Source organism: Euprymna scolopes, chromosome 24 (genome assembly GCF_053919585.1).
Source record: "Euprymna scolopes isolate OS-2025 chromosome 24, ASM5391958v1, whole genome shotgun sequence".
In the NCBI taxonomy this organism is placed as follows: domain Eukaryota; kingdom Metazoa; phylum Mollusca; class Cephalopoda; order Sepiida; family Sepiolidae; genus Euprymna; species Euprymna scolopes.
This window is the reverse complement of record NC_136505.1, coordinates 61,261,318-61,285,964: the sequence shown is the minus strand read 5'-3', so window position 1 is coordinate 61,285,964 and position 24,647 is coordinate 61,261,318. Positions and strand designations below refer to the sequence as shown.

At 37.0% G+C, this 24,647-nt stretch overlaps 1 protein-coding gene across 1 annotated transcript; it reads left to right on the top strand.

Annotated features, from left to right (window-relative positions):
• The first annotated feature begins 21,715 nt into the window (after positions 1-21,715).
• LOC145246742 (uncharacterized) lies at positions 21,716-23,266 on the top strand. The gene has a single exon (XM_080108501.1). The coding sequence runs from the start codon at positions 22,531-22,533 to the stop codon at positions 23,242-23,244; it is 714 nt and encodes a 237-aa protein (XP_079964627.1). The 5' UTR covers positions 21,716-22,530; the 3' UTR covers positions 23,245-23,266.
• Positions 23,267-24,647: the final 1,381 nt, after the last annotated feature.

Below are 24,647 nucleotides of genomic sequence, written 5' to 3'. Positions count from 1 at the left end.
ATCTGTACGGTATTTCGAACGGAACGTTTTAATCCGGAATGGAACACTACTCTCGTTCCGTCAGCCATGATCGGATAAAAATCCCTTAAGTAATTAGTAGGGCTATAACAACAGAATTGTCTTATAATAGTTTTGACTCTCTAATATATATTTGACACAGTTATACACAGTTAACCAACCGAGAACCACATCACTCTATATAACAGCATATAAGATATCAAAGGATACACACTCGAGAGTCCAAACAATGAAAATATGATGTTGTCCTACCCCTAGGTATTAGTAATTATATTCTTAGTATCGAATGTACTGAAGATTGATTTGTCAATCCGATAGCAATTGTCATTTACTGAATAAAAATTTATTCGCGCGCCATAAGTTTATGATAAGAACACTAGTATATAAATAATACATCTAATAAAATTATCAATTCTCATTTGTCTTTTGAAAGAAATCAATATATGATGTCGGAAAAGAATTATTAATGTAAAAATATTTTCTAAACTCTTCCTCTCATCAGATAAAATCTTTATCTTGCCTTGCTGATTAATACAAATGAAAGTTTAGACGATAATAATAAAATTATCTAAGTATATTTCTACTATTTCTATGGAAAGATTAGATAATAACGAATTGTATTAGATACCAACCAATACATTAATTACCATGTTAGTTCGTTGATGATTATAATTAGCAGCATAACAGTTCATTTATTCATTACTTTCATGTACATTAATCGTATATTCAAATAAGTAATTCACTAATAATTAAATACCGATTGGATATTATGCATTTGGCATAAGTACCATCTAATGATGTTTATTATCTAATACAAAAGAGCAATCTACGGCCCGCAGGCCGGATCCGGCACGCGAGGCATTTTTATCGGCCTGCAAGCCTGATTACCAATGAATACGTTTTGACATGAGAGACGAGGCTTTTAATTAAAAAATCTTGCTGTTATTGTATAGTATTCAAATTCGTATAGTATCCAAATTCAGAAGATCTACCCAACCGAATTTGGATACTAAGACCATAAAAAGGACCAAGTTCAACCACATCCATTTTTGCGTAAATAAATAAAAATAAAAAATAAACATTATACAAAAACCGATTGAGAGCCGATTTGACTGATCAACCAAGGACATATATTAGGTGAGGACAGTTTCAAAAGGACAATGTTCTCTCAGTCGGCTTTCTATTTCATTTCATCAACAACGATCCCCCCCCCATCGCTTACCTTTACCATTTACCCAATATAAGTTGCTGGCACCTCTTAATCACCCATGTTTTCATTTTTTAATAAGACATTTTAAACACATACAACATAATTTCCTCCATTTCGCATTGGTTATTTTTTTCATTTTGAAGTATTTTGACCTTCCTTACGGAAACTAAGTTTTTAGGTGCTTTTTTATTTAATTTTTTTTTTTTTGTTTTTCTGATTCCTCAATGTTTATTTTCAATATAGTTTTAAATGGTTAGGTAAACAGGCGTCTACATATGTAATTTTTCTTGGTTACTTATTAATGGTCTCGATCTGGTCTGCGACTCTTTATTAAAAGGCGATCCGGGCCGGGAGATAAAATAAGTTGCCAGCCCCTGACCTAACCTATAAATATCTGGGGAGGAGTTTGAAGTTTGAGCTGAAGGGCATTTACGCTGACATAACAAACTTGGATTCTAATTAGCCAGTTTCATTTCGTATTATTTTCGTATCGTAACATATATAACTACATATTTCGTTAATTAATGCAGTAGTCCAAATTTAGAAAACCGGGGTCAAAAAGTTAAATTCATCAAAGACATCGAAATATATTTTATTTGTATTTTGAGGCGACATTGTTTTTACATAGAATTGTCAGATCTTTCAGTTGTTGTGAGCAAGAAAATATCCGGGTTCATCCCTAATTTTTGGGCTGTTATAATTTGAAAGATTTTCAGATTGTCTCATTTCGAGCAAAAGTAATCTAGACCATTGTTTCCCAAAGTGGGTTCCACGGATCCGCGAGTGAGGCTTAGGGGATTCGGAAACCCTTTCTTAAAGAGTGCCAAATGCTTTATATGGAAAAAATTTAATGGCTTCAGACATTTAATTATTGCTCTTTTTTACTGGAAGATATATTATACATAACTACAGGTGTAAAGAGTCCCAGGACACCAATATCTGTTATTGGACCCTAATTGATCAATCATTTAATTAATTAATTAGTTAATGGAATCCAATAACATATTATCTACTCCCAATCTATCTTACCAAAGCTCCACTGTACCATGATTTAATTACCATAATTATCTGATAATTTCTTAGACAATTATTTCTCCCCCCATAATATATACAACCTATAAAAAGATCCTATAATGGACCAATTGCTAGAGGTCGCATCCATATCTTGTTATCTAACACATCCACCGCTTTCATAACCCCTACACACTCTATTGTATTCTCTTATTTTGATATTGATCATTAAATCTATATGCACCAGTATATATTTTTCTATTATCAATATACTTTCCTCATATATATATATATATATATATATATATATATATATATATATATATATATATATATATATATATATATATATATAGCTAGTTTTCGTTATACATATTGTTACTTCCCAGTTCATAAAGATTTCATGTTTTCCCAATAATCTATCATCAATTTTTGAGCTCAAAGGACATATTTTTTGTTTATTGTTATACTGTCGGCCTTCTTGTTTTATATTTACTTCCTGTTTCTTTTTTGCGCATGCGCTTAGCGTATATCTGGATCATCTGGGTAAAAGGTAACGACTTCTGCACTCCCAGCCATAGTCTCATTGCAATAATAACACAAAACAAGAACAAGAAACATAAACGTAATGCAGGAAAACCGTCCTAATATTCATCGATTTGCCATTATTCCTTGCTTCGACATATACTTGGGTCACATTCTTTTATTTTTAACTGACGCTTTTTTGCATCGATATAATGGACGTTCTAGGATGAATGACAATAATATCCGACGCGAAACTTATTGCATCGCAGTGCGGCTACAACGAGGGAATAGAATTGGATTTGTATGTCTAATGGATTCGTTAGGAACAAAGCTGCTTAGATCGAAACATGTTTGATAAAGAACTAAACAGCATTCATCGCAATGTATATATTTTATATGAATCAGATAAAATACGGGTAATAATACAACCACAAACCATTCATATTTTTATATAGAAAAACAGTTGAGACACGTTTTGTATTATCTCTATTTTGTTATGTTTTAGAACTTTTTCCCCTACACTTTCGACTATCTTTATTATTGATATTCATTTACTAAATGGACTTTGATAATATAGATTGATGAAAAAAACGTAAATTAAGGTTAGAGCTTTTACTATAATATCACCACTTATCAAGATCCGGAAGTAACTCAAGGAAAAGGATTTTAAGTTGTCTGAAAGGTAAGGTGAAACAACATAAAATAATGATGATTGAGTAGAAATTAGATATTTATAAAGGCGGCTCAACTAGAACTTGTTTACATTAGACTTGCAAACGACCATGTTGTGAAGCAGTTCTAAGGTATTGTATTCCAATAATTCTGGGCAAAAAGCTTTGCTCCTAGAATTTTCATTTCGTTTTAGACACAGATAGAAGATAAAGGGGAATTGCTGATATTGCTTCCGGCCAAGCAAGTGTTTTCCGTGAATGTTTTAGTCGAGCACAAATCATTGAGAAGTAAAACTCAAGGTCACTGGAAAGATGGTGGGGCCCTTCTACCGCTCCAGAAGATATCTCACTACTGATGCAATTCTCTATCTATATAAAAGCCAAGTACGTCCAAGGATGGAATACTGCTGCCATATCTGGACAGGAGCTGCTAAAAATAGCCTATCCTGCCTTGACAGAGTACAAAATAGACTTCGTGGCTTAGTGGGGGATGCCCTTTTCTCTACCTTTCAACCTCTCTCCCACAGAAGAGACGTTGTGAGCCTATCCTTGTTTTATCGTTATTTCCATGGCAGGTGCTCATCTGAACTCTAATCTCTGGTCCCCCCCCTCGCTAATCTTTCACCAAAAACACCCGTCTAGCTGAATCCACTGTGAAAAATTTCCCCCACTCTTTATCTGTGCCTAAATCAAAACGTGGATTCTTAGAACTGCGCGCCTGTGGAACTCTGTTCCGTCTGCCTGCTTCCCACCTGACTACAACTTGGATGTGTTCAAGTCCAACGTTAACAAATTCTTAATGAACCGCCCCCTTAAGTAAACACTTCATCAAATCTCCACACTAACGTAATGTACCTGCAATGACCCTTATCCCTGAGTGGCTTCCGGTCCTTGATAAGTGGTGACCACCGTTGAAAAAAAAAACAAAAAAACTAATGTATTCGCATATTCAAAAGTTTGTCAGAAGTTTTGCAACAAATTCATATGAACGGTTGTAATGTGTAATCCCCGTGTGAATCAGTTCAAGGTGGTTTTTAATGATGTTGCATTTTGTGCATTGCTTTTTGAATTGAAGGATACAGCAAGAAATGTAGAACATAATCCGATTACGGAACTTACGGTTTCGAATCATGCTATTTCACCGAGGAAGCACTTAAAAAACATATTTTGGGCGAAAAGAAAAAGCGCAATGTAGTAACGAGATACTTCAAACAATATTTCTCGAACTTCAAGAGCTTCGTAAATGAGGTAGGTAAAACATGGTTAGTTTTGAGACCGTGTAAAAAGCCATCGTTTAGGTATCATACATAAAAAGCAGGATCCAAGGTGTAAAAATTAGATACCTTAGAAGACTTATTGGCATCTCGTACAGCTACGATGTCACCAACAATGAAGCCCGACGAAAGATCAAAACAAGTGCGTTACTATAAAGACCTACTGACGATGGCGAAAAAGAGGACGTATAGTATGGACACCTAACATGTTCAGAAGATCTTACAAAGACTATCCTGTAAAGAGCAGCCTGGAAGCAAGCATAATAAGAAGTAGGCCGACAACATCTTTGATTGGTCACAGAAAATAGTTACACAGACACTCGTCCACAACCGAAGGAAGTAGAGTCAGCTGGTCAACTGTTAATCCACCATGCACCGCCCCTTCGACTCTGGAGGTTTACCAGACCATTAGTAGTAACAGGTAGAAGTCAAAGAAAATTATTCGGCTTGTGTCAAGATAATTTTTTTGTACTTCAAATTTTTGCGCCCAGAGAGGAAAACAGTGACAGGATGTAGTTTCTTTTCCATGATTATCTCCCTTTCAGACAACGTAAACCCCTTTCCCCATGCTTAAACTAGCTTTTTATTTCGTTTGATGTGTGCATTTATCAAGAAAACCGGAAGTCTAAATGAGCAGACAATACTGAGTCTCACCATACGTCAGTGTTGCTTACTTTCACGATCCTAGCAAAATATGTCAAATCGTTTTACTCCGATTCCGTCGACTGAGTACACATCTGTACTGAGGTAAGACCTTCATCCCCGCAATGGTTCTCATATTAGGCCTACATGGCGATCCGTATGCCTGAAAACAGAACAATAGTAGTTAAATTCTTCATATTTTGCTAGCCTAAATGGTTACGGTATATAATTTTGCGCCTATCGTGCAAAATCTGGATCAGTGATAATTCCCCAAACGTGGAAATGAACAGCAATTATCCTGATTCTAAAACCGGAAAAGATGATACCGACTCACAGAATTATAGAAAAATTTTGCTAATGAAATGTCTTGGCATAAATATTGGTTGGAGGATAACTATGAAGATAACCTGCTTTAGGTGAGGAATGATTACAAAGTAACAATAAGACTGAAAGCAATGTCAGAAAGTGCCCGATCATAGATGGGATCATTTAACGCAACTAAGGCTAACCCTCTTTCCTTTAACAACTATCATGAAAACTTCTAAATCACCGTTTGCCGTAAAAGATAATACCCTACCTGTAGAACTAGAACCTCCTTCACTCGCCCCAATTCACTGCGTAACCGTCTCTCTTGTAACATCACCTGTTAAGCGTCTGAACAGCAAAAGCTCTCCAAACACACCTCCAAGCGACCTGCTTTATATTAATTTCATCCACGTGAATCTCGCGAGATTACATGAGACCGTTTCTGTTAAATATCACAGACGCCATCTTGCTTTTTCTTTTTCCTGTTCAACGCGCATGACAAGCAGACACGTGGACGTTTTACAGGGAGGTCATGTGTATGTCCGGTTCTATTTTCCCCACACTACCTTATATCCTTTCTTACAAACTCCTCGGTTTTACATTTACAGGCAATATGAATTGAAGCTAATATATTGAGGACAGACTGCTGCAAAAAATGTGGGATCTTTCTACCTCCATAGAAAATGACTCAAACCAGAGTCTATTCTATATCTTTACACAACCACAATTCAGGGTCTATAAGTGTAAGCCATGTTTAGTTTCAGAACGATTTCCGATGGTTAGTTGTTCTACACAAGTCCTGGAGGTGACTGGTTCTCAGTAGACAGTTCCCGAGTTAGAATCCACAGAGCAAAAAATTCTTCCCCTGTTGACGAAGAAAACATAAGCCAAGTTTCTACAAATAGGTTTAATATTTATAGAACAATTCTGATTTCTGATTGATTGGTAGCAGAACGTGAATTAATTCGATTCGTTAGTTCCTAACAGCATCGTTTATAAAAAGAACCTCCTCATTGTGCGGGACGATACCCCATTATAAGACAAAAATATTGCAACACAGAGCCCCATAAAATCTCAAACTTAATAAGTCCCTAACTATCAGACAACCTCAGACATCTGTCTCATCACTGGAGTGTTGCATCCCTGTTGCTGTTTTTCAAGTGCTTTAATTGAATGTGCTTTGATTAACTCATGACACCTGTGCACACTAGACGTGTATACTACTGACTAACAAGCAATAAAATATTAGATTTTCACTAACGAGATCCGTAAATATCGGGAAGCATTCTACTCTAATAGCTTCTTACCTTGGACTATTAGATTTTGTACCTACGTTATGTTTTCTGCCCCCTTGACTGTACTAACCCGCAGAAATTTAAATGTAATGTGAACAGACATCTCGTTTCTCAACTCCCCACAATCTATTAGACACGATTCCAAATAGTAGTCTCTTACGTAGCAAGTGACAGTATGCCTTGTTTTAGGTGAAAATAAGAGTAGTAGACCATCTAATAACATAGAAATCTTAATAGTAATCCACTATTAAAAAAAGAACATCCAACAGCCGTCTTTTTTATCCCTGAGACGCTAGTCAGAAACACAGTATTATGAAAGATCTTGGGAACCTGGTCTTGGAGACCGATCGGTAGTCTTTATTTAAACATGTTTTACAAATATGTTTCCAATCCATCAACCTCTGAAAGAGGACTAAGTAGCGTACAATATCCAACACCAATATGGGGCACAGAACGACCCTCGCCTATTGAGGAATTATTAGTATTAAGAACAAAAAGTATGCATATAATCTTGCATACACACATACACACACGCGCACCCCCACACACATATACATATATATATATGTATATATATATATATATATATATATACATATAAAGATTGTTAGATAGTTGATAGATAGATAGATAGATAGATAGATATACCACTTTTGTGGCAATTTTATAAGTTCGAAATCTGAGTAATTATTAATCAAAATTTAACAAATGAAAGCTCGTTGGAAAGGTAATGCCATTACTTGTGTAGTGGGCTATGTGACATTTGCTCTTAAGATTGCACATTAAGGGAATTACCCATAATACATAGATTAATTTTAGCACTTTTTACAACCATAAAATGTGTCAATCATAGTTATTTTTCCCTCGATGTGCATATGAATTACAAAATATTTGATATTTCCCCAAAACGCCTGGCTTTTATAGAACAGAGCATAAACCTTTCTGCTATGCTTTCAAATGATCTGAAATAACGGAACGGGGATACTTGATTCAACATATTTCGTATATGTAATATCTTCCCTTGTTGGTTTTCATGCATAAAGTAAATATCACAGTGTATAAAAATTATTTGATTCTGGAGATATTAATAATCGTACCCTATTTCCAAAAGAAGGGAGATATAATATTTTAAGAATACTTGGAATCAAGTCTCACTTGCTGTTATTTCCGATCATTTGAAACCAAAGCAGCAAGTTTTAATCTCCCCCCCCCGTGTATAAAATTCTGTAAAAAGTTTTGCTGCCCTTGCTTGCTTGCTTAAATCTTGTCATCTTTTAAAACGTGGATGACAAGTGAATATATGTAATATATCTATAATATAAAGCTGAATGTCTGTGTGTGTATATGTGTGTATGTGTATGTGTGTGTGTGTGGTCACGAATAGGCTCCTATAGGGTTGACTATTTAAAAAAAACTGATTACATATAATGATGGAAGATGTATCAAGACACAGGAATGGGTATGTTTGATCTGGCAGAACAGTGGTTCATTAAAATTGTGGGGTGTGCGTTCGCGCCTGGTCCACAAAATATTGAAATAAAAATTTAAAAATTAAAAAAAAAAACGTTTACAAGTGTTTTTGATATAGATGTACATAAGAATACTTTGATAAGTATGTTCTAACTTAAATAGGGATGGTATAATAAAATTGTGGGGTCTGCGTTCGCGCCTGGCCTCAATAGAATGGAAATAGGCACACACTTTAATAAAGACTTTTCACATCTATCTGTGTAAGTATACTTTGATAATTATGTTTCAGTTTGAAGAAATATGGTATAATAAAATTATGAGATGTTCGTTGGCACCTGACCTCCATAGAATATGTCACAAGGTTTTTTAATATAGATCCACAGACTATTGTGATAAGTGTTTCAGTGTGAACAGGTATAGTATAATAAATTATCTTTAAAAATATGACAAGTAGATTTACACACACACACACACAAACATATATATATATATATATATATATATATATATATATATATATATATACATATTCACTTGTCAATCACTTTTTAAAAGAGGACAAAATTTAAGCCAGCAAGCAAGGACAGCAAAACGATTTACAGAATGTTATAATTATATAGATTGTTTAGTCTCGCAGTGTTTGTTCTGTCAAAGAGAATTCACATTTTATGAATAAAATTTTAAAAATAAAATTTGTTTTACTTTGCTGATAGTTATTTAATTATTTATTAATATTTTCAACATTTCCATAAAAATGTATACGCGAAAACAGTTCAGGTGTACAGAAAAAGTGGCATTCAAATTTAATAACTTCAGGCCAGCTTCTTTTAATTAATTTTTCATATGAAAAAGTAGATATCTATCTGCGAAAAAAGTAGATATCTATCTGCGAAGTAGATATCTTCGTTAGAACTGCACGCCCGTCCCGTTGAACTGTCTTCCTTTTGCCCGCTTTCCAGCTGACTACAATGTAGTTGTCTTCAAGTCCAACGCAAACAAGTTATTGATGCACCGTTTCGTTGAAGTTAACAGATTTACCGAATTTCTATTACTAACGATTACTATATAATCCAATTGACTACTGTACACTCTTTAACCCTTATCCTCGCGTGGCCTCTGAACCTTGAGAAGTGGTAATGCCTATGTAAAAAAAGAGCTATATAGTATTGGCAACAGTATTCGAATTATAATCTAGTAAGTTTCTATACTGAACGAGTGTTACTAATCAGAGTTGGTAATTCTTAGCGTGAACGAACCAATCATGAAACAATGACTTATCTTAACAATTTCTGTTTTATTCTTGTAAAAAATGTTTTTAAGTGAAAAAAAATAATCAAGTTTTTTTTCCAACCAAGTTTTTTGGTAAAAAAAAGAAATCGAAGAAAACTAATGAGAAAACCATTGTTTGTTTTTTCCTATTTTGTTTTAAGAAAGGTTTAAAATAAAACAAACATTTAATGTTTTACATTTATTATTATTTTTTTCATTATTTTTTTTAACTTATGTAAAGTAGACATTTTTATTTCTTTATTTTCGTTTCCTGATTTTTTTGTCTGTGGGGTAGGTCTTTGCAAGCGATGTGTTAAAATTAAATTAAATTAAGGCAGCCGGGATATTCCCTTAGGATTAGGTAGTTTTTTTACGGTCGCATCTGACGATGTTAAAGTGGGGCTGAGAAGATAGCGGACGTGGAAGAAACTTTGCCAACCGAACCGGGTAGTATTACGATATATAGTTCCAGGGCTCTAATGTAGGAGACATCTCCCTGAACTACCTGCTCTTTTCTCGCTTAAAGGTCTCTATTCCGAATTCGTAGCAATAGGCCGATATTAGGGAACTTTTTCTACTGAAACGGTCATCAAGAATTTCTTTATGTTGAACATATTTTAAACTCATATAACAATAAAAATAATTGAATTAAAACAAAAATCATTTTACTTATTTTGAATTATTTAATCAAGTAAAAATTTTCATTGATTACAAAATTGAAAAAGTTATTCCAACAAAATACTTAACAATTTAATAAACAAAATATCGTAACAACTGAAAATACTATGAAAAAATAGCATTCTACATTTCAACTGCAATGTTTTTTCTTGATTACTGATTCTAAAAAGTTATTTTTTCATAGTATTTCCAAGTTAAATTCAGTTTTCACGATTTTTTGTGTATTTAAATTTTAATTAATTTGCTATAATAAATTTTTAAATACAGTAATCAGGTAAAAAATATTTTAGTTAATTCGAAATAAGAAAAATATTTTTGTTTTAATTTTTTTTTTATTATATAATAATTTTTATCTGTTTGAAATACGTTAAAAATGAAAACAAAAAAAAACAAACAAAAAAACAACATTGTTAATGACCGTTTTAATAGAAAAAAGTTCCCGGTATCGACCCGCTGCTACGAATTCGGAATAGGGGCATGTTAGCTAGAAAAAAGCGGAATTCAGGGAGACATCTAAGGTTTAAGATGAAGTCAGAAGGATTATTACCAAATCTCTGTTTACACATAAACTCGAAAGCATAACTTTCGAAAAACTCCCGGCTGATTCCGTTGAATTTTTTCTTCAATATTTTTCCCAAAGATCGTCGGCTCCTTTGCCACACATTAATCAACGTCTTACGTCAGATTACTGGCAAACCCAAAGCGCATGACGTCATGTTCCGAGCAAAGCCGAGCGGACGAGTAGTTACATCTGGTTAAAATTTTTCATGCGTACCAAAAAATATATAAAAGAAAAAATTGTTACATAATAAAACTAATAAATATATATTTTATAAAAAAAATATTTTACTATCAGCAAAATTGCACAAATATAAAAATAATATATAACACAAAACAACAAAACAAAAAAGAAACAATGTAAAAACTAAAACAATATAAAACTAAACCAAATCGCTTATAAAGAAAAACAACATCTAAATAAATATGAAATAATTTACTTCTTTAGATATCTCACTCCCAACACGATCCTCTACCTGTATAAGAACCAAATACGTTATAAGATTTAGTTATGTTTCCAGATATGGTAAGGAGTTGCTCGGAACACCTTTTTCTTCTCTTTGCATAATTAAAAATCGGCTTCAAAATCTTGTAGGTCATGTCCTGTTTTCTTCATTACAACATCTTTCACACAAAAGGTACGTTGCGAGTCTACCTCTACTCTATCGTTATTTTCATGGAAAATACTCACTCTGTAAAACATTCACAGAAAACACGCATCTCGCTACAACCACCATAAACAATTACCCCATCTCTCTATCTGCGCTAAAAAACAAAATGCAAATTTTATGAACAAAGTTTCTTTCCCAGAACTGCCCGCATGTGGAACATTATACCGCGGAGCTGCTTTTCAGCTGACCACAATATGATTTTTTTTCAAATCTAATTTAACAAGTTCTTGTTGAGCCGTTTTCTTCATCAAATTCTACCCAATTTCCTCTACAAAACATCATAACGGTGCTGTCTAACCGACCTCCTAAAACTCATCCACCCGCGTACATTTGAGTTACTTTCGGGCATTAATTATTTGTGACTTCCGTGTAAAAAAGCTAAAATATATTTTTGCTTGAAAATGGGTTGCAATACAATAATGACATATTGATGATTTTCGTCCATCGCTTGCGAAGATGACCGTGATCATGTAATTGTTCTGTGGATTCAGAGATAGCTTGTTAGATCGATTCCAGCTCTGACGTATATCCCGTATGTTGGGCACCTGTGGGATAATTTTGTAGCAGAGGTGCTGACTGCTATGTCTTTCCCTCTTCCGTTTTTCGATGCGTACGGATTCAGTAATTGTAGCCTCTTTGTGAGTTGCGGCACACCATGAACATCTGTTTTGGGTTAGTTAGTTTTTTTTTTAACTATTTGCAAGAGATCTTCAGATTATCTTTGAATCGTTTCTGCTGTATTTCTGCGGGTCTTTTTCCTTTGGACAGTTCATTATAAAGGAGCTGTTTTGCGAGCCTTGAATCAGGCATGTGGCATATATTTAGGAAGAGGAGACAATTGTTTTACATTCCTAATAAAGTATAACAAGGAACAAGGCTCTAGAAGTGTAAGCCTTGTTTGGTTTCAGAACAGTTTCAGATGGTTCGTTGTTCTAAACAACTCTTGAGAGGTGACTGGTTTGCAGTAGACAGAACAGTTTCCGATGGTTCGTTATTACACACAAGTCCTGAGAGGTGACTTTTTGCAGCAGACAGTCCCACAGAGCAAAATATTCTTACCGTGCCGAGACGGAAAAAACATGTGAAATTGGTACAGTAAAGGTTTAATATTTATGGAGCAATTCTGTTTTCTGATTGGTTGTTAGCAGAACGTGAATTAATTCGATTCGTCAGTTCCTAGCAGCATCGTTTATAAATAGAATAGCCCGACTGTGTGATGAGATGTGTCTCCTAGCGGCCTCGGCTGCAGGGAGGGCGGGTTGTACATGTCAAGGATTCGTCACTTGACACTCAGCCCAACAGATGTGGGTCCGGGAACCGGCCCAGCACCTGTTGGACTGAGGTACACCGCCTGGGTAATACCTAGGTGGTCCACCCTCCCAGGCCTTGCCACCGGGCTTTCCGGTGGGGCAAGTTTATTGCTTGCTGCCTGAGGCGCCCCAACCGGGGAATGCCGACGGGGTTACTCAGGCAATTTTTAAAATTGCAGGAGTGCCCTTCCTTTAGGGGAGCCTGCGGGGTTCCCACTTTCCAGGCCTTGTGCCAAATATTGCCGATGTGGGCGGTAATTAAATAACTACCCCATTACTCTCTTGGGATGATGGGATGTGTCTCCTAGCGGCCTCGGCCTCAGGGAGACAGGGTAGTACCAGTCAAGGATTCGTCACTTGACACTCAGCCCAACAGGCGAGGGGCCGGGAACCGGCCCAGCACATGTTGGACTGAGGTACACCGCCTGGGTAATACTTAGGAGGTCCACCCTCCCAGGCCTTGCCACCGGGCTTTCCGGTGGGGCAAGTTTATTGCTTGCTGTCTGAGGCGCCCCAACCGGGGAATGCCGACGGGCTTACTCAGGCAATTTTTAAAATTGCAGTAGTTCCCATCCTTTAGGGGAGCCTGCGGGGTTCCCACCTTCCGGCCTTGTGCCAAATAATGCTGAGGTGGGCAGCATTTAAATAACTACCCCATTATCCACCTGGATGATGGGATATGTCTCCTAGCGGCCTCGGCTGCAGGGAGACAGGGTAGTACCAGTCAAAGATTCGTCACTTGACACTCAGCCCAAAAGGTTGAGGGGCCAGGAACCGGCCCAGCACCTGTTGGACTGAGGTACACCGCCTGGGTAATACCTAGGAGGTCTACCCTCCCAGGCCTTGCCACCGGGCTTTCCGGTGGGGCAAGTTTATTGCTTGCTGCCTGAGGCGCCCCGACCGGGGAATGCCGACGGGTTTTTTTCTCAGGCAATTTTTAAAATTGCAGTAGTTCCCATCATTTAGGGGAGCCTGCGGCGTTCCCACTTTCCAGGCCTTGTGCCAAATAATGCTGATGTGGGCAGCATTTAAATAACTACCCCATTATACTTCCAAAATATTGCAACAAAGGCACAAAAGAAACACAGACTTCCTTTTAAACAATAACAATGAAGAGTATTTTATTGGTAGCAGGAACTGGCAAGTTAGGCTGCTAAAAGGGAAGAAGGGAAAGAAAGTTTTTTTAAGGTCGTCGTCGGCCAATCAGTACCGTGTCGTCCCCGGCTGGATTACAGTTGTCTCAAATCGAGACCCTCAATGTTATAGCGAGATTTCCGGTGGACAGGAGACGAAAAAGGATACACGTTGTTACGCTGGCGGTCCAGCTCTGACTGGTGACGTTCCCTCCAGACTTTTAGAGGGCAGATGAATCAATGCGCACTGTTAGCTGATAGGTCAGCCTGTGGCCTGAGAACTCCGAGGGGGGGCATTGGTTCACAAGAGAGAATAGTTCTCTGTGACTGCTATAAATATTATCTGTACAACCTACTGTTGTAACATGGTGACTATTGACGGAATGGTCCGGTATCTTGTCTTGCTACTTGATTTTTTTAACAATCTACAGAGGCAAGCCATTTTGAACTCTTACTTTATGACGTCATATATTTTGAAGCATATACTTTTTTGAAGAAATATCGACAAACCAATGTTAATAAAATTAATAAAAGATAATAATTAGGGCTGTGACAACAGCATACTCTTTTCATTGTTTTAACTCTTGAGTTTATATCCGTTAATATCTTATATGTTTTTATATAGACGGATGTGGTTCTCCGTTTATTAAATGCGTCTAACTTTGTCGGATATATACTAGAGAGTCCAAAAATGAAAAGAATATTCTATTGTCACAATCCTAGTAATGCTATATTTAAGATCGTGTAAGGATGTATTTATGCTTTAGAGCAGGAGAAACATTATGTAGTAAACAACACCAAAATAATAGAATAATAAGAATGAAAAACACATGCATGAATATATATTATAAACTAGTTTCTTATGCGGATAGTAAACACAGATTGCCTGTTCAGAGTTCAGAATCCAAAAATGCTTGTTCAATGTCCCGGGAAAACAAAAGGGATTTATTAAGTCTACCTTTTATCGACAAATTAAATGCTAGAAAATATTCTCAGTTTTTGGAGATGAAGATTGATTATTCTTATTTTTTTGAATCTTTTGACTCATGTTTGTATCTTGAGTGTTATTTTTCAAAACGTTTTGGTGGATGTAACAGACGACCTTCTTCAGGTGTACCGTGCCAACATCGGTAGTCTTCTGTTCGAACTAGGGAAATTGTGCGGAATTTCGAACGGAACCCTTCATCTTATCCACAAGAGTAGCATGCTCTCGTTCCGTCAGCCATTAATGGGAAGAAGTCCCTAGTAATTCACAATTGAGTACTTCTGCATTTACCGACCCGCAATTTCCACAAAGTTTCTCGGCCGCTGAGGGAAGTGGCCGACCGCAAATGCTAAACCATTACAAGAAAATTATGATAAACAGGAAAAATATGGGAATACAATAAATATAATCACAAATATATATCTAATCTAACCCTAACACTAACTCTAAACACTAACCCTAACACGCGCGATAAAAACTATTTTATTTTTTATTTCTTCCAATTTATATATAAAAATAGCTTTTATAGACTCCTATTATATATAAACAGAGAAAGAAAAATGGGAAAGGCTCAAGCAACCATTTCCAGTTATATCGGTCAGCTGCCGAATGAGCCCTAGCCAACTTCGTAACAATCGCAGATCAATAAATGCACAAGTACCGACAATAGTATTTTAAGTGTCGCCTGCATTGCGGACTGAAACTTTTACCTTCAGAAAAGTGCAACTGACAACAGAATTTTATAAAGTATTTTATCCACTACGACACGGGTCATTGCGGAAAGACTCGTGAGTTCTCGAAGGTATGCCTGAAAACGGTCGAAGGTTATATCGATGGGAACATTGTGTAAATAGCACGCAAGATAAGAATAGTAACCCAAAGAATTTAAATAATCGCGTCACAGGTTCGATCCTGCCTGCACACATCAACTTTTTTTTTTGCTCAACACCCCCTCCAAAACCCGGGAAACCCCAGACAGCCACGGGCAATCTTGGGCACTTGTGCACTTGGGCTAGTCTATAATATACATATCACCTGTCTGTTTATATGTATGTATGTATGCATGTTTGTATGTCTGCCTAAAACTTTCGAGAGATACGACTGATTTTCACGAGATCAGTATCATTTTAAAGCTCCACCCTTCGGACGACAAATATCGAAAAATTGGCCATAAACATCAATTCCTCCACCTTCAATTTGGCACTTTTCTACAGGAAGGGGTCGAGTTTTTCGCCAACATTTTCGAAAGCCATCACCTCTTTTCGATTGAATAGCCTTAATTTAAACCTACGTCACTTCCGGTTTGGCGATGGGCGCAACTGCAAAGACGTCATTTTTTTCACGTTGTTTTCCTCCTTCGTGGTACAGGTTCGAGCCTGCCTGCCTACTACCACTTTTTTGCGCTCTTAGTAAGAAATAAATCAGGCAAGAAAAAGTGTAACCAAAACAACAAACTACGTTTTAAAATACAAAAATACATGTTAGTTTATGAGAGTAAATGCTCATTTGATAAGAACAGTTTTCACATTAGAAAGTTAAGCATAAGAAATGTTATGAGTGTTAAAAGTGAATTTCTGTAAACGTTTGTTTTTAGTCACTGTTTGTCTACATGCAACGTTTAGCAGCCTGTGTATGCGTATGTATAAGTATATGCTTTCGATGAAAATCGAGCCCCCTCCCCGTTAACCCTACGCCCGGGAGGACTATTGCCATTCAAATAGGGTTTTAGAGCCATCTATATTTTTTATGTTGGAAGTAAAACAAAAATTGTTTCAATACGTTAAAAAATATACAGGTCGGTACATAATTAAAACACGTTGCTTTATATGTGAGTTATTTGTAGTATTTTGTTTACGATTTATTAATTGATTTTCTTCTGCACTATTATCGTAGGGAAGAAATAAGGTATAGAATATTCTTACGAAATAAGGCATAAGAAAATATGGCATAATCACGTTTGACACACCGGTTCCCGTCAGATCACAGAACTAAAGCAACAATGAGCCTAGCCAGTACCAGTTGGGTGACCATTTGTGGCTTCCAGGTACTGTATGTACTCTCCGCTTATCTCAGCATTGTTTCCAGTTGTCCTGGAATTCTCGTTGCTACTGGACTCAAACAGTGCTGATTCAGGAGAGGTGTGGTTAGAGATTGCGCAACCCTTGCCACACAATTACACGCGCAGATGCCTCTACAGGGTATCCTTTGTCTTTCGAGACTGAACGGATGCATCGAATCGAATCTTACGATAAAAAAAGCATCTTCAATACAGTTCAAACGCGAGGTGGTGTTCAACAAAGTGTATTTTTTATCACTTATCTAATTATACCAATTGTACTGACCGACTTTTTATCGTCATCGCTCCCCGTTTTGGAAATGAATCCCGAATTACTACTTAACCAATGTGTGTTGTTAGTTTTCCATTTCATTTGAAACAATGTTTTCCAATTCTCTTTCGAATGGGACTGATGGTGCGATGTGTAATCATATCCTTTCCGCTCGTAATGGTAAAGTATCATCATTTCTCAGATCAGTTCTTCTTAATTCACCATCTACTAAAACATTCGCATGTAACGAAGAGAAATACATTCATTCAAAATCATTTTCATTTGGGCTTTTCTTTACGTCTATTTTCCGGATTAGACAGCGGAAAATCGTGAATTGAACATGTGTAAATTGTATTTACACTTTAAAATGGTGCAAAGATATGTCCGATTGTTTTATGCGTTGAAATTGACAACAAATGATTGTTTGGGAAACGGTCCTTATTTGTAAAATGCTGACAATATCCTAAGTTTATAAACCAAGCAGTAATAACTCAGAATTATATTGGGGATGGGTAACAGCTGCAAAGTAGTTAACGCTACATACTGTTCTAAGTTCGAATCCAAGTTATTCCACAGAAACAGTTGAACCAGCATCCACACCCAACCTTTTATCTATCCCCCCTCTAGAGCGAAGGTAAATACACAAAAAAAATTCATGGCTGATAGAATGAGAACAATATACCATTCTGGATGACAAATATTTCAGTCCAAAATTTGTATTTAGTCCGCGATTTGGATATGAACACTCTGCATTTTAAAAAGATGATACGATTCGACGTTGTACATGTAAAAATTAACATACGAGTAGTAGTCTGACGAAAAATATCGCTTAGGAACACATGGAAGTAAACATTACTTGGGAAACTACTATTGATTTTTCAACCATAGTAATCCGTTTAGTCAGTACTAGCAGGAGGAGGCACCCGGCTTTGCCCGGTCATAAAATACGATTAAATATAATATTTTAATTTGTCCAGATTGTGCATATATTATTATAGTCATGATTTCAAAAGTAAAAATAAAGTATTTGGGTGCCATCAGCTAGAATCGAAACTGAAAGCAAAACTGTAGGATTTAAACCTGGCGACGTTACCTCTGTACCAGCACACGAATTGATTAAAAATAAACCAACACGAATGTACAAAATATATAACGATTTACAAACTGACAGATAAACATATAGCTTTTTATATATCACTAACGGGGGGTGGGCTCAGCCTGTTTGCACGGTCATGAAATACGCTTAAATGTGATATTTTAATTTGTCCAGATTTCGTAATTTTAAAAGCAAAAAAAGTATTTGGATGCCATCATCTAGAATCGAAACCGAAAAAAAAACTGTAGCATTCAAAGCTAGTGATGTTATCACTGTAGCAACGTGATATGCACATGAACTGGTTAAGAATTTAAAAAATAAATAAAGAGGAATATAAAAAATGTAAAGCGACTTTTTCATTTTTTGACCCCTTAAAAAGTATTTTAACCGGCTAAAGACTCATAAAAGAATGGTCCGTAAAAAAATACAATAATTTGAGGCCCTTAGCGCCGGTCTGCGATTTTTAGATTCGGAGAGATAGAGTTTGAAAATAGTGAGACAGACAAAAACAGACAGACATTATAGCCTTTCATATAATAGATTTTGGAGAAATTCTTTTGAAAAAAGGCGATGTAAAGATGAATTTTTTTTAGCGGAAATTGATTTTATGTTAATATTTTTACATGAGAGAGCAAGAAAAATGTAAATTCATGAACGCAAGTTAAACAATAAGTTTAAAAGTGCAAATAAAAAAGATTTTATCGTTCCATATAAAGTTGAGTTTTTTTGTCGCTCTAACATTGAAGCCTACGTTTTCGATTTAAAAATTATTAAAACGAGTTTCATTATATACTAGCGGTGGTACCCGGCGTTGCCCGGGTGTTTGTAGGTGTGTGTGGTGTTAAATAAAAAAGAACCCGGGGGGGGGGGCGGGGATAGGATCAAACCCGAAGCCCTGAGGCGAAGTTTGAAAATAAAATCGGCCAGCCAGAATGAGTTAGTGAAAAATTTTTGAATTTATTTAAGTAAGAACCAAATTGACAGGTGCGCGCCCGGAAGTCGTCAAGCGTTACGACGACGACGACAACGACGACGACAGAATTCCCAACCTATCTTCCTGGCATACTTCCCTTTGGGTGCAGAGTGCAACCTCCTATGATCAATATCAGCGGTTTTATCCATCACCGTTATGCCGTAACAGAGGTGCTAATTTACCTCTTTACCAGCTCTACGACTCTTCGTCCAATGGGGCCTGACCTTTTCTTTCTATTAATTAGAGCTTTGTCTCATTTTCTACAAATTTTGCCTATTTTAAGACACACAGCAAAGCCCATTTAGTTAAACATCCAGTGTAGCAGCAAGTCCTGGGAACATCAACCTGAAAAAACAGTTGGAAATGATTTATATACCATACATTACGACCATGTAATCCCTACAGCCACCTACCTTTAAAATGCTGCTGTGAAACCTGACATAGTTATATGGAATAAGTCAGAGAGAGTTGCAACCTTGATTGAAGTGAGTGTTCCTAATGATGGCGGTCTTAACAGAGCTGAAAGAGAGAAACAGACCAAATACCAAGGTCTCATGTATGATATGAAAAGAAACCGGAACCTAAAGGGGATATCGATCATACCAGTTATCATAGGTGCCACAGGGCTTATGAAGAAGAATCTGAAGTCCTACCTATCTAATATTCCTGGTGAACTAAGTGCAAGAGAGATCCAGACAAGGGAACGGCGAGAATACAAAAAAGACCTATTGGTTGGTTTCAATAAAAAGCGGGGCAATGTTGGCAGCTGGTTTGGCTGCCCCTTACCCAGCATTACAATCTTCAAAGGAAGAAAATAAAAAAAAATCTTACAAAGAGAGTGCATTGCTTCGTTACAATTTGATTAGATATTGTAAATAAGAGTAAGTGTTTACATGATTAAGTTTATGCATTTGTTTTGGTGAAACGGTTAATGTGTGTAAATTAGTGTCAGTGGGCGTATGCTTATTACTCTGTGGATGCATGCGCGGAAAAAGATATACGAAGCTCGGCGGAGTGGCAAGGAGACTGGGCAAAATAATTGTTAGGTGTGTCATCATTTTGGCTCAACTGGTTATTTACGAAAAATCTGGTCTTTTTATGCATTCAGAGTGAATCAAAAATGGCAATTTTTACAAACTTTAAGAAAGGCATCTGATTGGCTTAGAAGGTTTTTGTTTCTAATTAATTCAGGCATGCGTATGAGCAGAGATCATCATCATCATCATCATCATCATCATCATCATCATCATCATCATGAAATCCGTCAATCTTGACGATGACTAGTGGGGGCCTCAGTGCGTTATCCCACTCCATCACCACAGGACTTTCCACCTTGGCTCCAAACTTGCTTGCGCAGTTTAGATGCAGTATCTGTTGCGTATCAAATAGACACCCTCTGAACTTCCAATGTTCATGTCCAGTGAAGCAAACCCACTACGACTGGGAGCAGAGGATGCCGCAGCTTCTGGCCGAAAGTAATCTCAATGAGGTAAACAGTCGCCCTGTCGTGTCCGTTACTACGCCCGTTTTTTCTGGATGAGGTTCCATAGCCTTTTAAGGGAAACTGCAAGGCAGCAGTAGGATTTGAAGTCAGAGTTCTTATCTCTTAGCCTTTTGCTGTGATAAGGCCCACAAGGCAGCTGTGTTTGACTTTGGAGTTGGGTCCTCTAGTCTTCGCTCAACAAAGGGTACCGACAAGACAGTGGGGTACGGGTTGGTAGTGTGTCAGGCCATGTCCACACATCGGTGGGTAATAACGCACTACCTCTGGGGGTCCCCTTCTACTCCGAGATCTCCTACAAGTTTAGCCTGGGGCCACAAGGAACCAGTTACCATGTGTGACCAACGTGGAGGCACTGTAGGAGTCTTGATGATGGCGAGGCTATGTACTGTCAGGGAAGACTTATGCATAGCTGCTCCCTTTTCACCATGAGGTTAGCCAGCGGTGTTAGCTGGAAGCAAGAAGGCATGCGAGCATGAACTTGACACTAACACACTAGACGCATACCCCCCTCCCCTGCCGGATTAAGAATCCAAACGAACACATATGAGCAGAGATTCATACACATAATGTGTATGAGCATGTTTATGTGTATGAGCAGAGATACATACACATAAGGCCGATAAGTAAACAATGTTAGCTGTAACACCATTCGAAGATTGTTATACACGTTGAAATTGTCAGATATCATCGAACATGGAATACATCTAAAAACCGGCAGAACGTTGATGTTACAACGCGTGACGTCATCTTAATAATATAGATAAAAGGAATATTGCGTCACGAATGTAAATGATCAGTTTCTATTCAATGAGACACCAGTGCAGCAGCAAGGCAAATATTACCCAAAGTAAAAGTAGACTATGCGAAAACATGGGAACCGAATGGACGTTTTCGTCATTAAAAATTATACTTCTGGACCGATACTGTAGGAATTCTGTTTCAGTCTCGACGAAGAGTAATGTTTTCTTTTTCTCTCAAACATTGAAATTTTGGATCATATAATTATTGTACGCATTGTTTTTGTCATTTCATCGTTCTACACACGTCTAGAAAACTTTTCCCTCTTGCAAACATTGCGTATGTCTATAAAGTCTGTATTCGCCAACGTATGGTGTATTTTAGCAACATCTAGACTGGTGCACCAAATACTGTTTTCTATTTATTGGACAGTGTGCAAAAAAGACGTCTCTAAACTAATAGGTCCCGTATTGTCGACCAAGCTCCATCCCCTGTCCAATCGCCACAATTTTGGATCTTAATGCTTGTTTTAAAAGCAATTCCACGAATTTTGCTTCAATGAACTAGCTTCACTTATATCCACGAAACGTTAATACTCAGCTTTACTGTAGAGATTCCGAGATATCGAACAACCTTATACTCCAATAACGTTTTCCTCGAACCGTTTAGTTTTGGAGTTTTTTTTCCATATTGTTTCCATGACTGCATAATTATGCATAAAATTTAAAAGCAATGTGAACCAACATTTGGAGGGTTGACCCACAACTACACCGGACCATACTTTACACCAAAAGAGAACTTGTTATACAAACATGTCTAAGACTCTATCGGCTTAATTTGTATGGTAATTTTAAAAAGACTTAAATATGATAATCCGACAAGTGGTAACTCGAAAAAGAACCATTCGCCGGAAGCAGAACGCGTATAAATGTTCCGATATTATTTTTGGAAGCACGAAATTGAAACGTTGTCACTTGCAACTTGAGTCTTCGAGAAAGGGATCAATTCGTCGGCCGCCGTCAAGTGTATCGTACCAGCAGATCGAAGAGTCGTTGGCAAAAATATCGAGAAGAATCGATCTAATATCGGGCGATGGTAACTGTTTATTTCGAGCTTTGAGCAAGGAAGCTTTTGGTTTCGAGAGATTTCATAGTTGGCTGCGGAATCGTATTGTTGACCTTGTTGCTGAACATGCATTATTTTTTGACAAAATTCGTGTGAATAACGACGAGACGATGGAGAATTACCTGACCCGTATGCGAATGGATGGCACTTGGGGCACGAGCCTTGAGATAATCGCCGCTGCTACACTATTGGATAAGAAGATTTACATATTCACACCAGCCATGAAACGGGTTCGCTACCAGTGGTATCATTTCTGTCCTCTCAACCAGCGTAAAAGGTGTCATTCATACGTAGCGATTTGTCATACGAGAGGCGAGCATTTCGATAGGATAGTTCCGATAAATCAGTTCGACAACATGAATTATCGACCACCAATATCGCGAGGAAACTTGAATTTGATTATCTCTGGGAATCCATCTTCTACAGGTTTCGAAAGGAATAAAACATCCTTCTAATGATATTAATATAGAGAGAACCAGCAATAAATTTTCCGTTACCATTTTTATTATTTTCATAATATATATTGGCGTTAATTATTTTCCTCATGCTGCGTGAGAATGTGACACAAGGTAGCGGAAATGGTATTTCAAAAACCAGCGCCTTCGAGATGAACAAAAAACACCTGAGTTGTTCTGTCTCTATTTCCCCGCAAATTCCATGACCGATGTTTCTGACAAAGAATTGATGCTTTGTGAGTCAGAATCATTCTAACACTTATTGTTGATTAGTTTTTGGCCACATATTAATATTTTTAGCTACTTACATCAAGTGGCTTCATACCTTATCTGGACCGATTTTCACAAAGTAGAAAAAGAAGCCCTTATGGTAATCAGACAATAACTCAACGCTTTGTCAAAAGGGGTTAAAGTATTGTCTGGGACGATGGACCTCATTGAATTGCTCAGAGCCATACTTCAAGCCGACACAGAATAAGGGCACTCCAGAATGCCGAATAATTTGCCAGTCTGGATCGGGTATGAAATAGTCATGAGGGGGTTTGGCTGATTTATAATAAACATTGATCTTTATGGATTTTCAGTGTGAATGCATAACTCACTATAACTGTATAAATCTTGCTTAATATATATATATACATATATATATATATATACATATATATATATACATAACTGTAAAATCTAACGTTATATATATATATATATATATATATATATATATATATATATATATATACTAGCAGTATTACCCGGTCTTTCTCGGGGGTTGATTTTTTTTTTTTTACACAATGATCACCACTTATCAAGGCCCGGAAGCCACTCAGGGATAAGGGTTATTGCAAGTACATTAAGTTAGTGAGGAGATTTGCTGAAGTGTTTACTTAAGGGGGCGGTTCATTAGAAATTTGTTTACATTGGACTTGAAGACATCCAAGTTATAGTCCGGAGGGAAGCAGGCAGACGGAACAGAGTTCCACAGGCGTGCAGTTCTAAGAAAGAAGCTTTGTTCATGGAATCCGCGTTTTGATTTAGGCACAGATATAGAGTGGGGGAAAATTTTCACAGTGGATTCAGCTAGACGGGTGTTTTTCGTGAAAGATTGGCGAGGGGGGACCAGAGATTGGAGTTCAGACGAGCATCTGCCATGGAAATAACGATAAAACAAGGACAGGCTCGCAACGTCTCTTCTGTGGGAGAGAGGTTGCAGGGTAGAGAAAAGATTTGATGCCTTTTTATGTTTATTTTGATTTGTATCTTTGGTAATTCCAATATTTTTTTTTCTTTTTGTAATTCTAAAATTATTTCAGTAAATTTTAGTTATATTGACACCTTACTGATCAACGTAGCCCCCACTTAGTGGATGCAACGTGCCAGCAACAATCCAATTTATCTGATTAGCA

Bases quoted from the DNA above. Each gene is read 5' to 3' on its own strand.
- LOC145246742 (XM_080108501.1), top strand. From the start codon at position 22,531: ATGATAATCCGACAAGTGGTAACTCGAAAAAGAACCATTCGCCGGAAG.